Source organism: Rhyacophila brunnea, unplaced genomic scaffold, assembly GCF_057557595.1.
Source record: "Rhyacophila brunnea isolate RB1 unplaced genomic scaffold, BYU_Rbru_1.0 scaffold_2, whole genome shotgun sequence".
Classification (NCBI taxonomy): domain Eukaryota; kingdom Metazoa; phylum Arthropoda; class Insecta; order Trichoptera; family Rhyacophilidae; genus Rhyacophila; species Rhyacophila brunnea.
Window position 1 is genome coordinate 23,911,776 of NW_028232859.1, and position 25,469 is coordinate 23,937,244.

General features: G+C 29.2%; 1 protein-coding gene across 3 annotated transcripts; it reads right to left on the reverse strand.

Moving 5' to 3' along the window:
• Positions 1–4,404: 4,404 nt before the first annotated feature.
• On the reverse strand, positions 4,405–24,318 carry LOC147072089 (uncharacterized). 3 transcript variants are annotated; one of them, XM_085946429.1, is made up of 5 exons: positions 23,971–24,268; positions 11,400–11,670; positions 8,178–8,261; positions 6,595–6,802; positions 4,405–5,552 (listed from the first exon to the last, which is right to left on the reverse strand). In XM_085946429.1, exons 1-5 carry the CDS (start codon positions 24,032–24,034, stop codon positions 5,370–5,372), a joined length of 810 nt encoding a protein of 269 aa, XP_085802555.1. In that variant the 5' UTR covers positions 24,035–24,268; the 3' UTR covers positions 4,405–5,369. The 3 variants fall into 3 exon arrangements, with proteins under 3 accessions (XP_085802555.1, XP_085802556.1, XP_085802557.1); XM_085946430.1 differs by lacking the exon at positions 8,178–8,261 and adding an exon at positions 9,902–9,964; XM_085946431.1 differs by lacking the exon at positions 8,178–8,261 and having other exon boundaries at positions 23,971–24,318.
• Between the last annotated feature and the right edge of the window lie 1,151 nt (positions 24,319–25,469).

Consider the following 25,469-nt stretch of genomic DNA (forward strand, 5'->3'; position numbering starts at 1 on the left):
AAAATACACAATTCAAGCAAATCGTACAATAATTACCAATTTGTATTGAAGCTTAATGTTCTTCTTAGCAAATTATTGTTATTTTAACTTGTACGTCATTATAAGCTATGATTTATGTACGAATACGAATAAAGAATATTACTAATTGATCAATTATTTATGCTTGTACGTAATGCATATGTGAAGAAACAAAAAAATAACACAAGTGCTTGAAAAACGGAAACTACTGATGATGGTACCTTTTATCTTAACAATCTAATTCAAATTGATGGGACAGAGGAACTCAAGTCGCATTGTTTCTGTTAATGTGCACATTTAGAGCGTTTCAAAATACATAAATTATTAGTAAACATTCATTTTCTAATATTATTATTAATTATATTTATATTATACATAATCGAGTGAGTGGCAGAAGATGTTGATAACCGAAACCAGGATCGCAAAAATCCTCAAATGGAAAAGTACTAAACTTAAATCGATTAGAATACTTATTTTTGAATTCTGGAGTAAATAAATTATTAATAATTATGTTATTAAGTATCGGTATACAGTAAATAGTATTAAAATGTTGATATCAATCAGTTATTTCCGACTGTAAATGACGTGTCAAAACTCCAGAAAGAGTCCGTATTTTGAAAATGACATCGTATTAAAAAAAGTCGCGTAGGATTGATAAAACTATTTAACTATTGTATAATCAGTAGAATTTACGTTAAGTTAAAATACAAAATTTTGACTGTGTATTAACTAAAGTTACGTTTGTTATATCCATGCGATAATTTATCATTGTTACTATTCTGCTATGAATAATAATTATTATTAATTGTAACTATGCGTAGGTAATAAATTAGAATGTAATTATTTTAATTATTCGGATGCCGCCCGATACTGTAACCGGCCCTCGCTGACCTGCATCGATGATACAAGAGCGATCTGCGCTACATTATTGCTTATTACCTATTCCCATCCTGCTACAGTTGTAGCTTGTAATTTACAGAATTTTTGTAGCCAAATGAATTGCTTTCTGCATACGATTTTGCCGTCCTTTTCCTTGCGATATAAATTAGTACATGTCCAAAGATGTTGAATCTTCACCCAGATCTTTGACTGAAGACATTTTTAGTTAACGTAACTGCCACTTCTGTATACTTAGTGGTCTTTTTTTGGGCATAATTTTATGCTCTATCTGTATACAAGAAGACTGTCTTCACCACCTTTGTATAAATCATATTTGTAATTAGTTAGACGCGCACACAGAAACATGGTTGGGGAGTAGGTACAGTTTGAGAAATGACCATAGACAGACTTCAATACCCCCCCTTTCCTTGTAGACCCCTGTAATTAGTAAATTATTTAAAACATCTTTAATAATTAATTGATAAATGATTTAAATAATATTTATATAAGTACCTACATATTATATCCAACATGTTTTTGAGATAATTTCAATATAATTGTAATTGTTAAATTAATCATGTTTCAAAAAAATATAAATAATTATCAAACTATTCTATTGGTGTATTCTTTTTGTGATTGAAATATCTCTGGCGAAAAAACATCAATTCGAAGGACCTTCGTTGACATATTGTTCTAAGCAAGGTGTTCGCATGACAATTTTCGCAATCTCGGGTACTCAATTAAATGTAATTTTACTGGAAGATGTTTACAGAAGATTTGTTAAAACATCAGTAAGAATCGTGATTTCAAATCGTCTTGACAGTTTTAGTCGTAGAATAAATAATTCATATATTAATATTATAAAATGTTACCAATATCTGCTAGAAGTATATTCTCAATTATTCTAATTTGTGCTGTCAGTTTTGAGAATGGTATGTAGTGCCTATTTACCTTTTAATTCATTTTATAATTAACAAATTTGGAAAATACATTTTTCATGTGTCTAATTTGGTTTAAATGTTGGTGATGATATTTAAGTGCATAAGATTTGATTTATTATACTACTAGGTATGGATATAAAATTTAATGAGATTTAAACATAGATGATAATAAAATTCTTGTTCAGTAATGACAAGTGTTTCTAAGTTATTTAAATAAGATATATTTGATCAAGCTAAATAAAATTGTCATATGTGTGTATCTAATTGTTAATATTACTCCATTAAAATCCATCAATAAGAAGGAAATGAAACCATATTACTATCCTAGTTAAGTAAAAAGTAACAAGTAATATGATTTACTTTTTTTTATAAGGTTATCGAATATCGATTACTCAGTTAAATAATCAATTACACCCATCTTTAAGCCAGTCTAAGCTATTCACCGAATTCTAATTGTATTCTCTAAAATATAATTAGGTTTTCAAACAGTTACTAGTTTTGTATGGTCATGTTATAATCATGACGTATAACATATTTTCCCATCTCGATACTTGTGATATAATAATTATTATGTAAATTTTGATCTATAAACTGTAGAACAATATGAGTTGTTTTTATTTACATGTGTATTTAATGACTTTTATGCTAAATTAACGATATTCCCAATTTTATTTCCATTTTTTTACCATGTCAATAAATAATTTTTTTATTTATTTTACAGTATACAGTGTCGGCATATCACCAAAATTGGATTTTGATAGCGGTGCATCAGTATCGAGGCAAGGTTCCAGTCCGGGTTTAGTGGGCTATTCTGGAAATGCTCCTGAAATTAGTTTATATGAATTTAGTGGTTTTAAAAATATTAACAGCGAAAGAAATAAGAAAAGATCTTTAAAATCAAACACAATAATCATTAATCATAATCCAGAAATACCAAGCACAGATAAAAACGTTGAAACTAAACCAGAAATTAACTGTGATGGAATAAAATGTACAATAACTTTCGTAAAAGACGGCAATACCAATGTGAATACAGACAAAAAAATATCTACTGACGTGCATGTCAAAATATCGACAGATATCGAGCAATCAAAACCATCATCAAGTGCGTCGGCGGGTGATGATGATGATATTCCAATTGTTAAAGGGTATTCTGGTGTCCATCCTAAGGATATAAACTATGAAGAAGATACAGTGGATGAAGTATCACCCGATGTGAAAGAGCCTTCCGTTATAATAACCAAACCTAAAAATGACCATACAAATTTTGCGCAATCAAAAAATCCTTCCATAATTATAGAGCCATCGTTGTTTTTAAAACCTCCAATCTTTGAGCCATCTAATTGGCGAGAATACTTACTGAGAAAAGACAAAAACGATGCTATGTATCATCCGTACAATATAAACACAGGACATAATGAATACCCAAATGATATGTACCCCTCGACTGGCAACGAAGAAAAGAATGATATCCCACGTCAGCCAGATTATTCGGCATATACTAATAATTTTCCAACGCATAATTCTCAGGCGGCCAAGCCGAGTGGTTGGTCACACTGGAAACCGATCGTCCCTTTGGTGAATCCAAATGATCAGTATCATTACAACGGACACAGCAATGGCAATGGGGTTGCAGGGTGGAATCCTCATTTTGTAACCAGTTGCACGTGTGCAAGGCATCCTGTGTACAATCCGAGACCAAGTTATAGTCCGACTCCTCGACCTGTTTATCCCTGGTATCCGACAGAAACCACTACTAAGCCTGCCTTGGATGGAAAAATAGAACAGCCTTTCCATTAAAGTAAAAAGTTTAAGTTTTGTTTTCAAAATGTTATTAGTTGAACTCGTTTTGAAATGGTTGTATTTGGTGGGCAATAACATAATTTTATTATGCATAAAATATGAAATATAATACACCTCAAAGTAAAATAAAATATTGTTCTCGACATGTTGAATGAACCTAGCCTACACACCAACAAAGCGTTGTTTTACTACAAATTACTGCATGGTATAAGGAAATTAAATTCAAGTAGAAACACCTTTTTTTCCCATTCTTCAAATCTGTTAATATTAAAAACATAATTTTCTGATGTTGTTATTAATTATTTATTCAAGACTGTTATTGAAAGAATTAATAAAATAAAATTATAAATTATAATTGGAGTGGGTTTTTTTTATATTTATGAGAAAAATATTAAAACTACTGTATATTTATTATGAATATTCTTTATTTTCTATTTCAATACCTTTTTATTTTATACCTTACTGATATCATAAGTACTTACCTATTATATATATCTATAATATATTATATACCTATATATTTTTATTAAACATAATATAAAACATCACAACATTTAATAAATATTGTTATCTAAAAAATACGATTGCATTTTCTAAACAACTCTTACATTTTTCAATACTTACAATTTGTAATATTTATTGTAATCTTTTTGTATTTTTTTTATTAAATACATACACAGTGACAAATGCAATAAAATTATAGTGAAAAAAAATATATGAAAGCTCTCGTTTTAAATTATATAGCTACGAGTATATAATATATATAGTTAAATACAATACCCACATAGAATACAACCACAAAAGAATAAATAAAAGCAATATTATAATTTATTATAAATATATGAAAAATAAAAATGAAATAATTTATCAGATATATGGGGTGTCTGTTTCGAAAAACCGATAAGTCAATAAGAGTAGAGTAAAAATCTAATAAAAAATATTATATTATTATGTGTAATTTCACACATTATCATTATAATGCTCTATAACTTTACAAACCCACCAAAACCATTCGAAAAATGTTTAAGCCATAATTTATAAATATACATTAATTACCATATTATGTCAAATTATATTTTGGTTATATTTATTGCAATAAAAGGTTTATTGGTTAATAATAATGAGCGTATTGCTCTAATTTGAAAATACAATGCGAGGAGAAAAAAAACTATGGATAAAAATAAAACAAAAATATTTACGATTGAAACACAAAATTTTGGTTTACCACAAACATTTAAATGTGGACATAGACGCCTCATATTTTTGTGTTATTCAGTTAAAAATATTCGATTATACTTTATACGTCTCATACTATTTCAATTTATATTAATAGTAAGCAATACGTTTTTACAAGTTATTATTCTACTTTATAACAGAATGAGATTATAAATGGTTTTATTAGAAATATACATTTTTTTCATATTATTATAAATATTTATATACTCAAGATTGATTGAGATAAATGATAGTTTCATACAATTGGAAAACTACGAAGAATAACAATTAAATTAAATATAATAAAATAACATCAATATTTATCATTAAAGCTGCAGGAGGTATCAAAACATTATAATATTTTTTTATATAATATAGTAATTGAAAAACATGTTTGTATTATAATTGATAAAATTTGCCTTTATTTTAAATTAATAGAAACTCAGTAATCCTATTTGAAGGCAAGACAGAATAATATTATGTAGTTTCACCATATTAATAATTATTGTTGATTTAACTTCTGACGGTGTGAGTGGTGATCCTTCCGTTATCATTGACGGTCGTAGACGCTTCCTTGTAGTTGGTCCTCTTTCCGTTCAGGTCTGAGCTGCTGGAGAATGATGAAGAGGAGACACCGAAGTTACCACCTGGTTTTGGTCCTTCGCTTCCGAATCTGGTGTGAACGTTGGGGTTCGACTGTTAACGGGAAAGGATTTATGATTATATTTATACTGCGGGCGTGGGTGTCGGAACAATCTGATTATGTTGAGCAGTAGACATTTAATTGATTTAATTTAATATTAAATCACACTACTAAGCTTATAATGCAATACAATAAAATTATAATAAATCTGAAATGGCCATGTTATGGGTTTTCTAATTCGAATTCAAGTTAAATTTATTTATAAGTTTAAATTGATCACAGCATGCCACGCAAATATAAAAAAAATATTATCCAAAAAGGATTCTACACACGTACAAAATAAAATTTAAATAATTACAAGATAAAAAGAACTTTTTATATACAACGTTTTTAAATTTTCTGTTGAAACATATAAACTTGACTGGACTTGCTTAAACGATCAAAAACATTTGTAGTTGATAGAAATAATACTGAAATGTCATTTTGACATGTCATATTGATTTCCATAGAAACGCACGTATATATTAATAATTTAGTTGCTAGGACCCCAGTCAGACAACCAATAATGGTGTCGAAATAACTTTTCATACAAACAGAATTAACTGAAAATGAATTCAATTCTTAGATGGCTAAAAGTAATAAAAAATGCATTGGCATTGTGTACTGATGTATTCTAAAAGTTTCAAATGTCTAGCTAGTCGGGAAGTTAGTTAAAATAGATTGCAAGATTTGTACCGGACAAAGAACCACCGGACAAATAAGAATACGAACTAAGAAAAACTTTGTAAAATAGAAACAATGTAAAAAAGAAAAATATGAGCTTGCTATATCGTATTCGTCTTTTCGGCTTTAATATAGTGGTTGTTCTCCCAATTGGCGTAAAACAATGGCAGATTAATTCTGCAGCTTGCGAGAACAGACAACAGATGCTCCCGTCAGGAAAGTGACAGATAGTGATAGTATTCATATAGCGGAATAGCCTCAAGTAAAGAAGTCTAAAAATCAGCTTAGAGACTCTAGAGACGTAGATACTATAAATCCGTACTTGATGATACGGTGCCCAAAAATCGACTCATCGACATAATATCTACTCACGGGATTTTGAGGATAGATAGATGCAGACTGGTATCCACCCCCTGGTCCAAAGGAGGAACTTGCTGACGCTGCTCCTCCATTTCCACCAGGGAATCCGCCATATTGGAAGCCGTGGTTGGATCCAAATCTGTTGGCTGCTGTGGCCTGGAAAGCTTTCTGTGCGGCCTCATACGCTGCTTGCTGGTTGGCTATGTTCTTGGCGAAGGCCCTGTAAGGATAACGCATATTTTAATATAATCACAAAGTTTAGTAATTTAATTATTTTACATATTTATTAATTTAATTAGAATATTATAATATATAGGTATGTAATAATTAAATTTAATTATTTTAATAATGTAGGCTAAATACACGTGCATGTCAATAACAGATACGAGTCTCCGCATGAGATTTTTTTTTTTTTTTTACATAATTACAATATTACGATGTTGTGGTTTTTATGAACCGTTTCAATGTATTAAAATCATATTCAGATACTTATATATCGCACGTAAGGGAGAATATCCGACGTACACACTTGCATTTTATTGGTTTATCGTTATGAACTAAAAATGAAATTTCAATATTTCATTGACACCGTAATATTGTATACACATGCTTAGAATGTTATTAGAATAATTAAAATTATTATAATACATGCTTCAATAAAGCTAAAGTTATCATAATTTCATTAATATATATAAATCATGCACCAGCTTATCATAGCTTTTTTTTTTTTTTGATTGGTTGGATGAGAAGTTTTGTTAAATAGTAATAATATTTAAATAAAATGTCAGCTGATAATATTATTTAAATAGTAAGGAAACAAGAAAACATACTCGTATAAGAAGATGTCGGTTGTTATAAGTAGTGCATTTAGCTGTCAGTGTGACGATAAATTAGTTATGCTCTAATAAAATGGACAATTTGAAAAGATGCCAACGTAAACAAACATAAACGCCAGCGTAAAAAAATAAAGAGTAAAGGTTTCAGTGCAGTTTTATGATAAAATATTTAGTAAATCAATAATATACATTATTTTAATTAATTTACACAGGTGACCTTCAAAAATAAGCAGTGCGTAGTGTACTGGAACACGGGTGTGGGGTATGACAATTTATTAATACCTCACCCACTTATTTAAAAATATGTTATATATTATATAAACCTAAATAGTTTAGTTAGGCGAAAGCAATATTATCTTCACGTCACGGCAACAACATTCCAATATTACTATAAAACTTTTCAGTACACTGAACGATACTTACGTTTATAGATTTATGTGTTCCTATATTGTGTTATAAACTAAGTTATCATTTTTCACGTATTTCAAATGATAAAATTCTTTGCGAAAGATTTTTTTCATAAAGTTAATTATTTAGTATTTATTGTATATCATAATATGGGTTGGCAAGCTGTATATTATTAAATCATAATATATAATGATATTGATAGTCTTTCAAACATTTTTTTTTGTTAAAACTTTAAATATCTAAATTGATTGCGTGATCAGATGAAGTGATAATCAGTTCATCAACAATACAATTAATACGATGCATGCATTTTAGAGTTAATAAATTATAATTTAAATAATACCAATTTACCCGCTATTTTCTTTAGCAGGATTAGAAAAGCTGAACGATGCACTGGACGAGGATAACGAATGACCGACGTTCCTTTTATTCGATCTGGTTCGTGTAGAAGAAGAAGATTTGCAAGAAAAGAAGAAAACAAAGATAACCACCACCATAAAATTGAAGAAAAGAAAACATGAATTAACCACCAAGAAAATTGCAGTAATGATCCCTCGCACCTAATAGTAAAACTTGTTACATTTAAATTGTACGTATTAAATTTCACCGTATCATAGTTCAACGGCAACTGGCGTACCGAAAAGAGCCGTATAGCATTGAGATAAAAAAATGGCGCGTTGTTCGTGCAGCATTGCAGACGGCAATGTTTCAATTTTATTAGATCCTAATACAATTTAAGTTTTGTACTATTCCATTTGAGTCGTTTTTTGCGACCCGGGTTTCGCATTTCGGCATCTTCAGGCACTATGTGCACTTACCAATGGTAAATACATACTGACAATGATTACAGTTAATTCTAACATACATAATAAATTAATGCAATAAACTAGGTAAAAAGTTTATTTGAATTTAAATTCATATTCCAACAAGTACCCTCCGGTCGATAGTATTAATATTTTTTTAGATCCAACAAGTACAATAATTTGATATAGATTGGTATCAAATATGTGATAATAACGCTGTCATTATTATCATTCGGATATCTGATATTATATGCGACTTGGTACTTACGAGCATCTACTTTTGAATCATTTTGAATTTAATAAGAGCAGTTGGCTCAGTCGGATATAGTCCGTCTAGGGATTTCAATACCAAATGAAAATATCAATACCGTTTTTTCGGTATAAATTATTGAATACCAGTATTAACCGGTATTCAAAAAAAAAACGGTAAATATAGCTATTAAAATCTCTTTAAAACATTATTTTATAGCAAAAACCTACCTACCTACATTTATCATGTTTACGTTAAAAAATATGTATTGATCATAATATTATTGTAGAACTGGTAATTTTCACAAATAATTTCAATATATTGATAATTTTAACCAAAGCCCTCTAAAAGGTTAGTTCATTAAGTGCAAATAATTGCGGGTGCGAGAAAAGCTCTTTCAACGCTTATACAGTCATATCAATAATAATTATTGTATTGTAGAATAATTGAAAATTTTTTACGGATGTTTTCTATTTCGAAATAATATTATGTTAATTTATCCGAACAATTTTATAAATAGGTATATTTGATGGATTTTGTTTTATCATTTAACCTCTCCGTTGGTTTCAGTCAATATATTTTCATTTTAGTAGCACATAACTTATACACTCAAATAATAGGCAATACAGTACAAAGTAATGAAAAACAACATTAAATTAATTTTCAAGACGTAAACGAGTGTGGTTTCTTAATACCGAAAATTCCGGTATTTTGGATTTTTAGAAAAAAATCGGTATTGATAAACACTGGAATACCGGTATTGCAATCCCTAAGTCCGCCATTACCTGTCGTGCGTCGTCATGTTATGCCAACTGCAACGATACGGCGAGACCGTCATATTTAAATGGACACTTTTCTCGCACTACAGTATAATCAAGCAATATTTTTGGAAGTAAGTGCATCATTAAAGCATGAAATGTGGTTCTATAAAGCCGTTTATGTGGTGTGCAATTGTTTAATTAAACAAATAAAGCAACCCATAGTCTTGCATGAGCTTACAGTTACTGATCGCACATACATACATATTAGAGTACTCATGTGGCCGGTAGTAATCCAGTTGATTTGTCTCAAATGGGAACCGGTAACTGTAAAATGATTAATTGGATATGGGATATAAAAAGTCGTTTACCAAAACCAAACACCGAAGAAAACTTGTGTTGTATGGTTAACAAAAACGTCCATAACCCTTGTGAAAGAAAAATAGCAGTTCTTAATATTTGACAATATTTCAGAATATTATATTTTATAATAATACGTAAATAGTTATTGGTAAGATTGTGAAGACAGTTATGGTGAATAAATAATTTATATATTATAAAATAGTGTATATACTTATATAAAGAGAAGTTGATATAATATAAGGTTAAAATTAATATAATTATATCGGAACTATTAAATGACAATAAATATTATTTTGATACATACTAAAAGATATTATTCTTGAAGTTATATAAAAATAATTACAAGATAAAAAGAACTTTTATATACAACGTTTTTAATTTTTCTGTTGAATCATTATAAACTTGACTTGGCTAGCTTAATTTGTACTTGATAGAAATAATACTGAAATGTCATATTGATTTCCATAGTAACCTACGTATATATTAATAATTTAGTTGCTAGGACCCCAGACCCCTAGCAACCAATAATGGTGTCAAAATAACTTTTCATACAAAACAGAATTAACTGAACATGAATTCAATTCTAATTAAAGATGGCTAAAAGTATTAAAAAAATGCATTGACATCGTGTTCTGATATATTCTAAAAGTTTCAAATGTCTAGTTAGTCGGGAAGTTAGTTAAAAATCGATTGCAAGATTTGTACCAGACAAAGAAACACCGGACAAATAAGAATACGAGCTAAGAAAAACGTTGTAATTAATCATATAATATGTAGGTTTATCTAATAATAAAATATAATATTTCCTCATCTAATTTTCCGCAAAAAAGCTAGCTGACATTGGAAAATTTAACATTTTATAGGAATTTATATAACCAAGACAACATTTTTAGCATCAATTATAATACCACAATGAACCATCCATAGTGATTGTCTTTTATGACAGTGTTTATGTGTGTTTACAATTATTATTTTGTTCAAGCCAGCAGCGTTTAAAATTATCGTCAATAATGTATATGACACAGAGTATCAGACAAACTGGCGTTAAAATAAAAACAGGTTTGTATTCTTGTATGGATTAAAATATAATTCTTACTTTTCTGTATGTGGTGGGAATTGAGATGACATTCTGAGGCAATATTTATTATAATGTAAGTACTAGCAGGTGATTATGTTCAGACTATTATATATATTTTTTAAATACTGCTTATACGTATTTATCCCCACTTACAAAATCCGGCTCCAGATGTATTAAAACAATAAGTATTTAATTATATTTATTGCCTATAAAATTTAGATAGGTACCTAATTATTTTCTTTGGTTTATACTGCCTTACAAAAATGGGACACATTAAAAAAGTTAGGCATACAAGGTTGTTGGTAAATTTGATATACTCACAATGCAAGATTGTTGTTGAGTGCTTTGAAGTAGCTCTGGAAAAATTGATTAAATTCGATGGGATTTGGGAATGGTGGTGCACCTTGCGCGAAGGGAAATTGTGGTGCGTAGGCGTTCTGGAAACCCCCTTGAAATCCGCCAGACGGATGATCCCCGAATCTGTTGAAGACTGTCGGTCCATTGTCGGGTGTGTGATATGTGCCGCCATAGTTTTGGCCATTTACAGATCCTGCATACGATCCTCCTGATGCCCGGATTGGTCTTTGATATTCTGGAAAATACAAAGAGTTTATTAAATTTCCTTCTATACACTTTACAAACGAGTTAATTGGCCAGAATCTAAACAGGGTGTAATAGTATTAACACAAAGATTATAATATATAAAAAAACAGCTATTAAGTTTTGTTCTTTTCAAAACTTGTTAATTCTAGCACGAGATTTTTTCCAAGAGTTATGGTTGATTCATATATTTATTCTTACTCTTATTTCTTGGCAGAAAGACACAATAGTTAAAATAAATAATAACAATATTAGGTACAGTTCGGTTATGAGGAATACAGCGGAAAATACATTTTGAAAATACCCGATATACTGGATTATTTGTTAGTTTGGGTTAGGTTAGGTTGCGTTAGGTCAGTGGTCGGCAAACTCATTCGTCAATAGAGCCAAATATCAATAGTACAACGATTGAGATTTATTGTGAGAGCCAAACTTAAATTATATATGTAAGTACACTGCTTATTAACATAGTAAACTTTAGTTAAAGTTTTAAGTCTTAATTGAACTATATATAGGTACACTGAATAAAGCTTGATATCATACGTAATAATGATCTTATGTATTGATAAAAAGTAAATTGTACGTACATAAGGTATCCATAAAATTAAATCATGATAATAACTGACAAACACTCAATGTGAATAATGGTCTTGCATCTCCTTGGAAAGTTTGAGTAAGTCAGGTTTGTAAGTTGTTGTTTTTAATTTTAAGCACCATTCCAAGTTCTCATCAATAAGACGACTTCTCAATTTACTCATGATTTCCTCTCTAAAAATCTGAAATGAAATCTCTAGATGACTCTTCTAAAGTTCCTCAACTGCTTTCTTCCTTGCATCACCGACAGCATATTTATTGCGAAATGACGCGTGTTTAGTTGTAAAGTGTCTGTCTAAATTTGAATGCGCCAATTTTCCCGACAAATAATATAGGTCGGTAGGCCATTTAAGTTTTGAATAAATGCGAAAGTCTCAGTCCATTCAACTTTAAATTCACGGGTTTCGTCTTCCGTTTTTCTTTGCTTCTTCTTTGTAGCCATGTCAAATAGGGCAGAGGGCATTTGTGGCAGAGCCGCACTCAAGGGACCAAAGAGCCGCATGTGGCTCGCGAGCCACGGTTTGCCGACTACTGGGTTAGGTTAACCTAACAAAAAATCCAGTATATCGGGTATTTTAAAAATGTGTTTTCCGCTGTATTCCTCATAACTGAACTGTACCCAATATTATTATATTTGTTATTCATATGTATTTATAGTACTTTATCTTCACGATCGGATTTAATTAACCCATTGATGGAGTTCTTTTATCACATTTGTCGGTGAAACTAGTCACCGAAGATCTTTTCGACCAGAAACAATCTGTTAAATCACACATTAATCTTACTTCTTCCAGAGTTTATAAAATTCTGGGTTTTATCATGCAATGTTACGGTGAATTTAAAAACAACTTAACAATAATTATTAGGCTCTTATATTATATTTCTCTTATGCGCACATTTCTGGAATATACAGTATCCCTATTATAAAGTTCACATTGAAATCATTGAACGATATCACGCCAATTTTCTACGTTTAAATAACTTTAAACTTGGTATTCCATCTGAGTCTGCAGTAATTTGTTAGACATAACTAATCTATTCACGTTAAAAGGTAGATATTTAGGTTATGTTTAAAAATGTAAATTCAATATTTGACTACCCCGAATTATTAAGTATGTTCGTCTCTGTTCGGGCAGAACACACTAACTGGAGAATACTAGTTTTGAGTAATTTGACTTTGAAGTTGTTAAAATGTTTGAAATGGTCTATCATGTGAGTATATTAAATAATCGTAAAAAGGATGACTTTAAAATAAAAACTGCTTATTTATTAAAAAGGTTTCCAGACGGTAAAGTTTGAAATAAGGAACATTTTGATATAACTAACTCAATATGTCATTTTTTCTAATTAGTGTCTTCTGCCAGAACAGTGACGGTATGATCCAGTGTCGCGTTCCCACTAGGTAGACAAAAAAATGTGACCCGTTTCACGTTGATTTTTTAAACCCAACTTTTCTATTCATTCTTCAATACCAAAGATTCATTATCTTTCGAATAGTTATTCTATTGACATGGTCATTAACTCCACCCAAGCACTCCATTAATCAATGATCGTTGGTTTGTCATCTACCTTTTCACTCGTTTTCATAATTTTATATGCTACTTTAATTATTTTTATGGGAATTTTTTTCTTTTATTATTTAAAATTTAACAGTACATTGTATTTTTTATGTATTATATTTTAACTGACTAATATTTTATTATTATGTAGGATCCGTTTTGCGGCTGAATTCAGTGATATAAGATGAAACTGGTTTTTTTTAAATATAATTGGTATAAATTCCAAATGTATAAAGTGTCATAAATAAAAACAAAAAATGTACAAAATAAGATATTTGTATTGTTATAAATATAGTAACTGTTAATTAATATGATTTATTTGTTTACTTCTTCGAGTGGGTACATACTAAAATTAAGTTTTTTACACCTGTTTTAATGAATCATAGTTTGAAACAACATCCATGATGTAATTTGAAGCTATTTAATTCGAATATAATAGATTTAATTATACTAGTTATTTAATATACTGGATATATTTTAAAAAAATAACAATCTATTATTATTTAAATATCTCTAATCTACTCTATTGTTCGAAACTATGGTAAGAAATAATTTTCCAGATTTATTTAATTAAAGATATTATGATTTACATAATTTTTCAATAATGGCCTGAGATTACAAATACTGGAAGTCAGATAAATTAATAATAACCGTCTTATATATGAATTTTATAAAATATTTGGTAGAACACAAGGAGTTGTGAATAGTCAACAATAACACTAATAGGGATTTGTATATTGATATTTGTTTCTTCATAATAAAATTGTAGTAATAGGTAAATGTATTTTATGTATTGCCCATCGATATGTTACTAAACATATAATTTCATTTAAAATATAAGACATACAAAGTACATACAATAGGTATTAAGTACTTAATCCACGTAATAATGAATTGCATTATATTGCATTGATTTCGCCAATTCACTTTGTCATTTCTTCTATTTTATTAAAAAGTTGTTAAGTATATTGTAATATTGTGGGCGGTAATTTTGGATTGTCATCTGGACAGCAACGACCCTTGGAGCGACACTGCTCATAATGATCGTGATTAAACGATGTGAATTAATTAAGTACTTTTTATTTTATATAAAAACCTTTCATCAAGAACTGGAACTCAAAAACATAAAATTGCTAATTTTATATGAGATTTTATTATCTGAGCTTAGGGATATAATTTTTTTGTTCTTTGTTTTTTGCTGTCTTCGTATATTTTTTAACCTTCTTTACTTCCTGACATAAATTGCATGTTTATATCATGTCATATAACTCTGATAAAGTTGTTTATATGATCATATTGACCTAATATAATATCTAATATATACATAGAAAAATAATTTTAAAGATGTAAATATGATGTATCTACGTGTAAGTTTTTTTAATAATTATTGAACGCTTGACATTGATTGTATTTACGATACTGAAATCTTATATGTGTAAGTTTGTTCATGATTACTTCAAATAAACTTGAAAAAAAATAGGCTATGACCGTGATACAAATTACCCAGTGTTTTCTAATAACAGTCATGCACTTGTATGATTACATGTATCCATACATAGGTACAGAATAAAAAATCGTAAGTGTAGTGTTTTTTATTGTTAAAAAACAAGTATTTACGTGAGTGAATAAGTGATGGATTCAGACTCATAAAATTCTCAGAATATACATACGATCTTAAAAACATCTATAATTATTAATTTTATTTTTTAAACTTATTCGTGATTGTTTTTTTTGTGTACACTGTCTGTTTTGTTGGAAAGTATGACAACTAGGCAGCTGGTACAGGGTTTTTTTTATTATTGAATATAAGTTATTATATTTTGTACAAGAATATTCCTACACCTCTTTTCAAGAAAGTGCATTTGGAGTTCAAGATATAATGAGAAGCTCTACAGTCATACTTTATAGGGGTGAAAAGATCACGTGTCATATGAACATGCAGAGACTGCGCTGGATCGGCCACGTGCATAGAATGCCGGAGGGTATACAAGAAGGGCAAGAAAAGACCTGGTCGACCGAAATTGAGATGATTGGACTGTGCCACAGGAGATTTAAGAATGCTCGGTCAAAGCAACTGGAGAATGTCGGCGCTGGATCGTCCAAAATGATGGAAGTTTTTGAAGAAGGCCAATACCCGCTAAGGGATGTAGTGCCATAAATGATGATTACTCCTACACCTACTACATACATATATATATATGTGTATATAAATATAACACGAAAATTATTAATATTATTATTACACTATATTGGAAAATTTGATAATGTTACTTGCAATAGAAAGCTATTCCACGAAAGTAAAAAACAAAATACAACATGCTGTAACATAAATTTCCCGATTTGAAGAGAGTTTTTAATGACCGGAACTTCATTATACTGATTTTGAAATATAATGTTAATCCAAAAACTTTGGAGTTATTGATTGATGTTGATAAAATGTTTCAGGCTACAATTCCATCTTTAGAGCGATTGAACGATAGTTAGTATCGCTTTATATTAGAGATTATAGTGACACTCATCAAATATGAGAATAAATAATATAATAAAAATAAACCTTTGTAAATATGTATGTATATATAATAATAAAATTAGCTTATATTAATCACGTATGAAACATCTAATTCAATACTTTACAAGCCTCCAATATCATTTTTGTAAAATTAACTCACTTTGAAACAATGTATACAATGCATTTTTACATTATATACTACTTGTTTGTCGTTGTTTTAACATTTATTTTGAAAAAAAAATCGATAATTATGATAATAATGATGATTGTAGTACAGTAACCCAACCGTACTATAATAATTATGGTATTGTTATATTGTAATATAAAGTCCCTCGTAAATTATACGAAAGCTAAAAATATGCTACTACGTATGTCAATTACGCCAAATTACTATAATTTTATAGCGACTCCCGCATTCCAAAAAAGATGCTCTATGGATTCCCAAGGGTGTGACTGGTGTGAGACCGTGAGACGATCAAGATTTCGCAGGAGAGACAATGCGGAGAAATACGCCAGTAAGGAGTTGATAAGGAAGAAGAGCGGCGGAGGATCGAGTGTCGTGGAGGCTAGAGCTAGATCTGGACTGACAACAAAGAAGTTTTAATACTGTAATGAAGTATAGATTTTCTATAGTTATTTTTCAAACAAATTTAAAAGTAATATTTACTACTCACTGTTATTGGTTGTTAAGTGGGTCCTAGCAACTAAATTATTAATATATACGTGCGTTCCTATGGAAATCAATATGAAATGTCAAAATGACATTTCTGTATTCTATAATATTTATTTAGTATTTCTATCAAGTAGAATAAAAAGTTTTTATTAATACATATAATTGTCAAGTTTATATGATTCTACAGAAAATTTAAAAACGAGGTATATAAAATGTTCTTTTTATCTTGTAATTATTTTATATGCATTGCACTAAAGTAAATACAAAAAGTTGGCAAAACTAGTGTGATAATATAATATTCTTAGTGAAAATAAAATTGCAGTAGCTGAACATTACCTGTTTTTTGATGTTTACTATAATTATTGATTTCTTTATGACTTCATACGTAGTTAGTTTTTAGGGTATTTTTAAAAATATTTACCTACTTAAATTATTTTTTAGTATTTTGGGAAAACACACATGATGGAAAAGGTCAAGTTTGACGAGGTCAAACAACAAAACTAGTTAAACGTGATCAGGGCAGGGCGTAGATGGTCTGTAGTATTATCATCTCGGCACACGTCATATAAGTGGTGAATTGACCGCAGACACGAAGCAATTTAGAGGTTTTTTTTGCTCGACATGTTGTGATGGAGATGTGCGATAATCAATTATCAGAATTTGTATCAGTGTATGTATTACTTTTTTATGAAATAAGAAACATTACCAATTTTGGATGAAATCTGCGTCTATAAACTATGGTAAGGTTTTGTTTTCGACGATAGGCGAGTCGTCAAAAAAGCTCCAAGGTACGACCAATTAATTTCACTACAATATCCTGCACTAAATTCTATATAGTAAATCCTTAGAAATCTGCAAAAAATATAGCATTTTGAACCTATACTCCGTAAACTACACGTGTACTGAATAATAAGTATATAAATTTTACATATTTTCATATTTTTCACATCTGTGTATGAAAAGAAAAGAGAGACAAGACTCAGAAATTTCCTAAAATGTCTTAAAAATATGCCAAAGATAACCATATTAATGCATATTATTATTACATGCGAAAAATAGGTAGGTACAAGAGATTTAAGGAATGAAAACGTAATCCGTGTTTCCTATTTTACATCTGCGATATCATCATGGGTACATTACAAAATATTTAGATAATTTTTATATATTCATTCAAATACCCAAACAATATATATTTTTGTCGGAATAGAAGAGGAAAACACTTTTCCAACTTTTAACGAAGTTAAAATTATACTTACTCAAACCGAATTAGGACGGCAGTTAGTTGGAATAAACATGCTGTCTCGCTTTGACAGTTCCCTCGTGCAATAGTATATAAGATCTAATAACAGTAGTACGTGGAATATCAACATGATCAGTTCGATGTAATATTTTACAAGCGTCGTTGGAATTTTAATGAACTTATTTTGTATTTGTGTTATTATTCGGCTGTTTTATGATAATATCACCAATTAAGAAAAACAAGTAAAGTATTAAAGAACAGTGCCACTAATGTATGGTTAAACTGCGTGCTTGATAGATTTTCGGATGTAATAAACGTCAACTATACGTAGATACAATGTTACATACGTCAAACGACATAGACGTCATGTACGATTTAGCTAACTGATGTCTTAAAGCAGATGGACTATAATGTAGCAGTTAATAATAAACAAGCTCCGATTTTTTTAGAACTTTCCATTAAGTATCTACCAATTCTATAATAATAGTTACCCTGAATCACTACTAAATCATTTATGGAAGTAGAACAACAATTTTGTCATCATTGAGTTTAATCTGGTTATAGATAATCGGGTTATAAAGGATGGATTTTTTAAAAATGGTTCAATATTAAAATATTATATTATCCTATGTATCGTATTATATTAATATATTTACATTTTAAAAAATAATGTAAGTTTGAGGTAAACCATAATGAGTCGCTGCTGATTTAATAATATGGCAAAGACGTCATGCAAACAATACAAGGATATTATGACAAAATAACGTTATATCCATAGTAATTTTTATTACTCTTAGACCTGGGTTTTTTGAGAAAATCTGGCGTCACAAATTACATATTATATTATTATATTCAGAAATATATCTACCTACAGTCTACAATATAATGGTAAAATTAACCTTCAACTTTATTCACGTACCTAAAATTTGGCATATCCGCGGATGTTGCCATTAATACGTGTAGTTATGGTTAATTATGATGAATTTGTACTAATTATGAGTGGACAATGAATGCTATTTTTTTTTCAATATAAGGTGAAATTATTTGGTGAAGGTATGTATGATTTTACACCAAAATTAACGATCTTTTATATCTACAAAAATCATTGAGTGTCGCGATTAAGCTTAGGGTCCTACCAGATAATATTTATATTATTTGAATAAAATATTATTTTTATCATTATATTATCTAAAATTTATATAATCAGCATTTGATTTAAGGGCAAATGTGCTTTGTAAAGGTTAAGAATGAAGAATTTTGACATCTTTAAGAGATAAGTTAAAATAATTTGAAATATTTGCAGAAAAACGGTTTATGTCACTATGATCGTTTTCCTATTCTCGTCTTTGGCATTAACAATTTAAGATCATATAAAATATTTTTATACCATGAATGTTCTAATTGTAAATGTCGTCATGTTAGCCAAACCAAAGCCATATTTGGTACATCAGTTACAATAGCACTTTTTAAAAATATTATTTTGTCAACACTATGTGCATTATATTTTAAATTTTAATCTAATTTAACATTATATAGTCAAATATATTCGGTAGGTAATATTTTAAATGTATTTTTTAATTTCGGAGAAATTGCAACATTTTGCGTTCTGAAATTGCCATGGTATACGTATTTTATGACAGTTTATTCGAAACTTCTTAATTTTTAACCTTCACACAAGACCCTGGGACTTACAGTTTAAACAGTTTGGTTATGTTGTATAATTTAATCTTAGATATGTAAATGTTAGTGTTGTCATGTAACTGAAAACTTATTATTCTTAATCGTTTTCATATTCTCGTTTCTAGCAAATAGTGGTCAGTAAATTAGTTTAGTCACCGTGGCATTGAAATATAAAAAAAAATGTTTTTCATTGCAGCTAAGAAATATAAACTAGATAGTGCATACTTCGTTTTTCGCGGTTACGTCCGTATTTTCCTGACAGAAAATTAATTACCGGAAGTTTACAACTCAAATATTTTTCTCGGCTTCACAGTCGCATCATTGTGCTGGCTGACCTCCACATTTTAGATCAAATCGCATGTTTTTGTGTAGAATGAAAACGTGTGGATAGTAGACACATTTAATTAGTCGTGGTATTGTGAATACCGCACTAAGATACCCACATTTAATCAGATGACATTGAACTTGACGTTAAGTTATTTTATGTAAATGCGAGAGTACTAAAAATAGCTGTGCTAAATGATAATACAACAAAATGTAATTAAACAATCCGAGTTATCAATAAAAGAAAAGACACCAGTCAAAACACCGCAATGCATTTATTGGACGAATGCTTTTTGATGCTGTTGTTTTAAATATCGAAAAAAACAAATTTAATACTTCATATAAATTTAAAATTAAACGGTTACATGTTTAAACCGACGAAACTTATTTAAGTTTATATATATCACGCCCTTATTTATCGTTATAATGGAATACGATCTGCTCTGTACTGCTCTCTATGTGAGCAAATATGTTGTGGTGCACGACTTACAATTTAATAGTGAATTTCATATTACATACATTTAGAATATTACTATCATATATTAATAACTAATTTTCAATTAAGTTGATAAAACGCAAGTAATAGTAGCAAATGCTATATTCGCTTGCTTTGAAATTCTTCTGTTATCGAGGAGTGTTAAGTTGAAAATAATGAATTACTAAATTGGAACATTCGACGTAGCAGAAATGTTACATATATCTGAAAATACCCTTAACGATTTTAAGCATATTACCTACCATTATTTTTAGAAAATGTTTTTGTATCTTAGGTATAATAATATCTTTTAAAATATTTTTAGTACTTATTTATAATTATTGCATTTGTTTTACGATTTCGCACAGGGCTACCTGACTGCGGGGCAGAGGCGAAGGGTGACTTTTGGAAAGAGGTAGGCTGTGGAGTAACCAAGCTTATCAGATATATTTTAGGGAAATAAGAAGATAACCCTATATTACTACTGATGAATAGGTACACTGAATCTCAAAATCTCAATTAGTTTGATATAATTAGTTTATAAATAAGCAATTCGATTGAATTATGTATTTTCCTAAACATTTATAAACGTAACATACGCTCAAAATATATTATCTATCATCTTTGAAAATATCCGTTGTTGTGTATAATATGTTCGATAACAATTTATAATTTAACCCGTAAAGCTAGACATTTTAAAATATGTGATTATTATTATTTTTTAAATTATCTTCTTAATTATTTTGAATAAATGTGCGGATGTAAGCGCTAACTAAACAGCCTATGATTTCGGAATAAAAAGCCAGACAGACTAGCGTCAGTGGCGTCACGTGACTAAAAACGCATACAAACCACATCTTAAATTCCCATCGAATATTTCATAACATAGTTGTTGAATCCATGCGGCAGTAGTTATGGTTATAAACCTTACTAATTTATAAAATAAAGCTATGTACTTCTGAATTTTGACGATAGATGACTATCAATTATCTTGGATTTGTCGGTGTATTTTTTTTTAAATTTAAATTATTTGCTTGAAGATCTATTTTTCTTAGTAGGTAGGCTTTAAATAATCGCCTACTATGGAGCCTTCGCCACTGCTGCGGGGGATATATTGACCAACGTGGATAGCGTTTACGACACCACATATAATGATACTGTATCTTCACATTCGTTGATGTTGAAGACCGTGATGGCCAGTCCAAACAGTCGAAGGTCGACTGGCAGGCAGAAACTTCATTGGTTGAATGCTGGGTTGTCAAGCCATGGTAATAATATATGCACGTATGATTAGTTCCTATTAAATTTATTATTTTTCCTGTTACATAGGTAATTAAGTATAACTTAATCATATCTAAATTGCATCTGTACTTATTTTGATAAAGTAAAACGAATTCTTGTAGTATTTAGAAGATACAGCATTTGTAATTCTTACTTAATTATATATTGTTTAATTTTAAACAGTATGACAAAATGTCATTAGCATTGCAATGTTATAGTAGTTATCTTGAGCTGATATCAATTAATAATTATGACCTCAAAATGAATCTGGGCATGAAACATGTTAATACGCATGTTGTCGAATGTCATCTTAGTGTAGTTTACACACATATAATAATTATTTATACTATAGTAAAAATACGTAGGTATACATTGCAACTATCAAGATCAATAACTTTTATTTTAAGAAAATTATTATATAATTATATTTGAATAGATTTTGATAAGGTAGCCCTGAAAACTGGTGTTTTATCGATATTAGTATAATATTATGTGTTATTAAATTGCGTTTTAAAACTTATTTGATTGTAAAGTTCTAACTTAATGTTGGTAAAAATAATACGTATACTATAACATTACGCTAGTAATAAGATAAATATATATATTGGTTTTTATAGTATCACTGACTTATGAGTTCTGTTAGTTAATGTCTAGATCCCCAAAAGTAGCTATTTGGGTATGGAATAAGAATACGTGTGTCATAGTTTCTCGATAGGTGCATGCTTTAAAAAACGAAGTATATGTGCCTATGAAGTGTATAGATAGCATTTTTTGAAAAACAGTATTAATATTCTTGACCCCAATAACGAAAAGAAAAAAAATAAAACAAGTTATGTATAATTTAATTTTTAGAAAGTCAACTAAATGACTATTAAATTTGTTGCAGGACGATCTCTAATATTGCTCAAAAATATTCCACAAAGCATGTGACATATTATTATTATCCATTTTTGTAAAGCATATTATTACACAACATATACCATCTTCATTATCAAGTTATACAATTTATTATTTTCTGAATTCAATCAATATTATGTATTGTACAATCAATATTATACCGCACCGTGTTGCACGATGCTGTCTATTGTGCGGTTGATCTATATCATTAAAGTTGATGTATCAGCTGTTGATTCGGTTAAGTTTCTAACTTTTAATAATAATTATTTTTTCTTTTATTATATTGCTTAAAGATACTGTTATTTTCTATTTTTAGTTAATTTTACTTATATTATAACACAAATTAACTTATATGTGTCATATTCTTTGATAAGTTCTATATTATCATATGTACTACTGTATTTTTACACTTATATTAACATTAAAAATGTGAGGCGGATTAGCCAACATCTGTTATGCGGCAATATTACTCATATAAACATAGATTTTTTCAATACCTACTTCGTAAAATAATGGTAATATTATACTAAATTAGAAGACTGAATGCTATTACCTAATGTTGGGTGTTATAACATCAATAGTTTGTCGGTAAGTCAAAGAACAATGGATTTTACCATTGACTAATTAATATTGATAATTAAATATGTCATTTTTTAGAAATATTTACTTTTAAATAAGTATTTTAAAGTAGTTGAATTTATAAACATGAAGTTATTATTAAAATGTATTCTAAACGTTAAAAAAATCAAGGTGAAGTTGACTGCTTATGACATCAGAATGAATAACCACGAGATATAAATAAATCAACTCAGTGACATTTTTCATATAACACACATCTATGTCAATTATATTATACTGATATAAAATGCATTTTCCTGTCGTATACATATACTAGACTCATTATACTTTGTGTTCTAATACATATTATATTGTTATGAATCAGTAATATTTAATTATTGGTTTCGATTAATAACCTTAAATATAATCGATCAATAAAAGCATTTTCATGTAGGTACCTTACTAATTTTCTTGATGTCACCAAAGAAAAACATTCACTTACCATCATAGGCTGTAGTACTCCCTACCACCACCAGGAATGCCAGTGCCGCCGTAAACAGTGTCATATTTCAAAATTAATAATTTCACGACAGAACACTTCACTACTACAATATTAATTCAATATATAAATTAATATTATACGCTAAACATTCAACACACCGGCTCGATATTATACAAAAAGGATGAATATTGTATGGAAACGCTCGTTCACGGAGTATGTGAATTTTCGAGATGTGCTTGTTTATATGTGTCTCTCAGAAGCGGTTATTTACGTGTGAGAAGGAATTGATTTGCACCGCTGGCTTTGTGGCTAGTTGTATGTATTCCGCCACACGTCAAATTTTTGAGTACCTGTTTTCAAAGGTTAATAATAATAATAATAACCATAAACTCAGATTGCTCAAAAAAGCTGAGCGATGAATGTACACATCTACTTATGAAAATAATCTAAATATTGTGGTATTTTGATTCCGCTTGTACCTAATCAGCGTTTAATTTATTATAAGCAATTCATTTATATGTAGGCACGTATTTATTAATAATATGAAACAGATCACGAATAACTAGGTTATCAATAACTTAATGAACTATATTCAATTAATTGAAATTGAATTTAATTGACTCATCAAACGTCTTAAGTTTTGAAAATTATTATGTTAATATACACATATTGGAAAATCTATTTTTTAGTCACAGTTAAATAATTTTACCCCATATATTTTATTTGTGCAAAAATGACACACTGAATATTAAAATTCACGATAAAAGCTAAGTGAGTCCAAAATTCTATGTTGAATAATACCCATTACATTTGAAGATATTAAATGAAAACATACTACCTATTGAAAAAATGAATACAATGTTATTGAATTATAAATACATAAAATATCAAATTTATATTTGAATAATAATTCATACTGAAAAAAAACCCATTAAGATGGGATGTTTGTTCTTTTACAGGTGCTAAACATGAGGCACTGATTTGCATTCATCAGAAACTTTGAGCTTCTTACTTTTCTACGCCTTCATTGTCTTCCAACGCTATCATACCCGCCCTTCTTGCGCTCCTAGGACTTTGTAGTACCCATCTTGGGAATCACCGGTAAATATCATATAGGTAAGTACATATTATCATAAAACTATATATTTCTAGCCCAACATTATACAAGAACCTATTATCTATATTTTATATTATGATCATTTTAAAATATGACTTCAGTTTTCTTAGCGTACCTATGTCAGTATGTTTATTGTTTATGACAAGTTTTTAGTGACAGTTTCATTTTATTTCTGCACGTAATGTTATTTTATTGATTTTTCCTTATTTTTTATAGATCGTGCCAGTTATTTTAGATTGTAAATCATACTAAACCGTCTTCCATATCTTTTTATTATCAGGATCGCGGTGCAAAATCGTCAATGGCTGCTGGGTAAAAAACGACTGGTTACTAGATACTTAGAATAATATTAAAGATAACTTATAGCTGTTAGTGGCTAAAA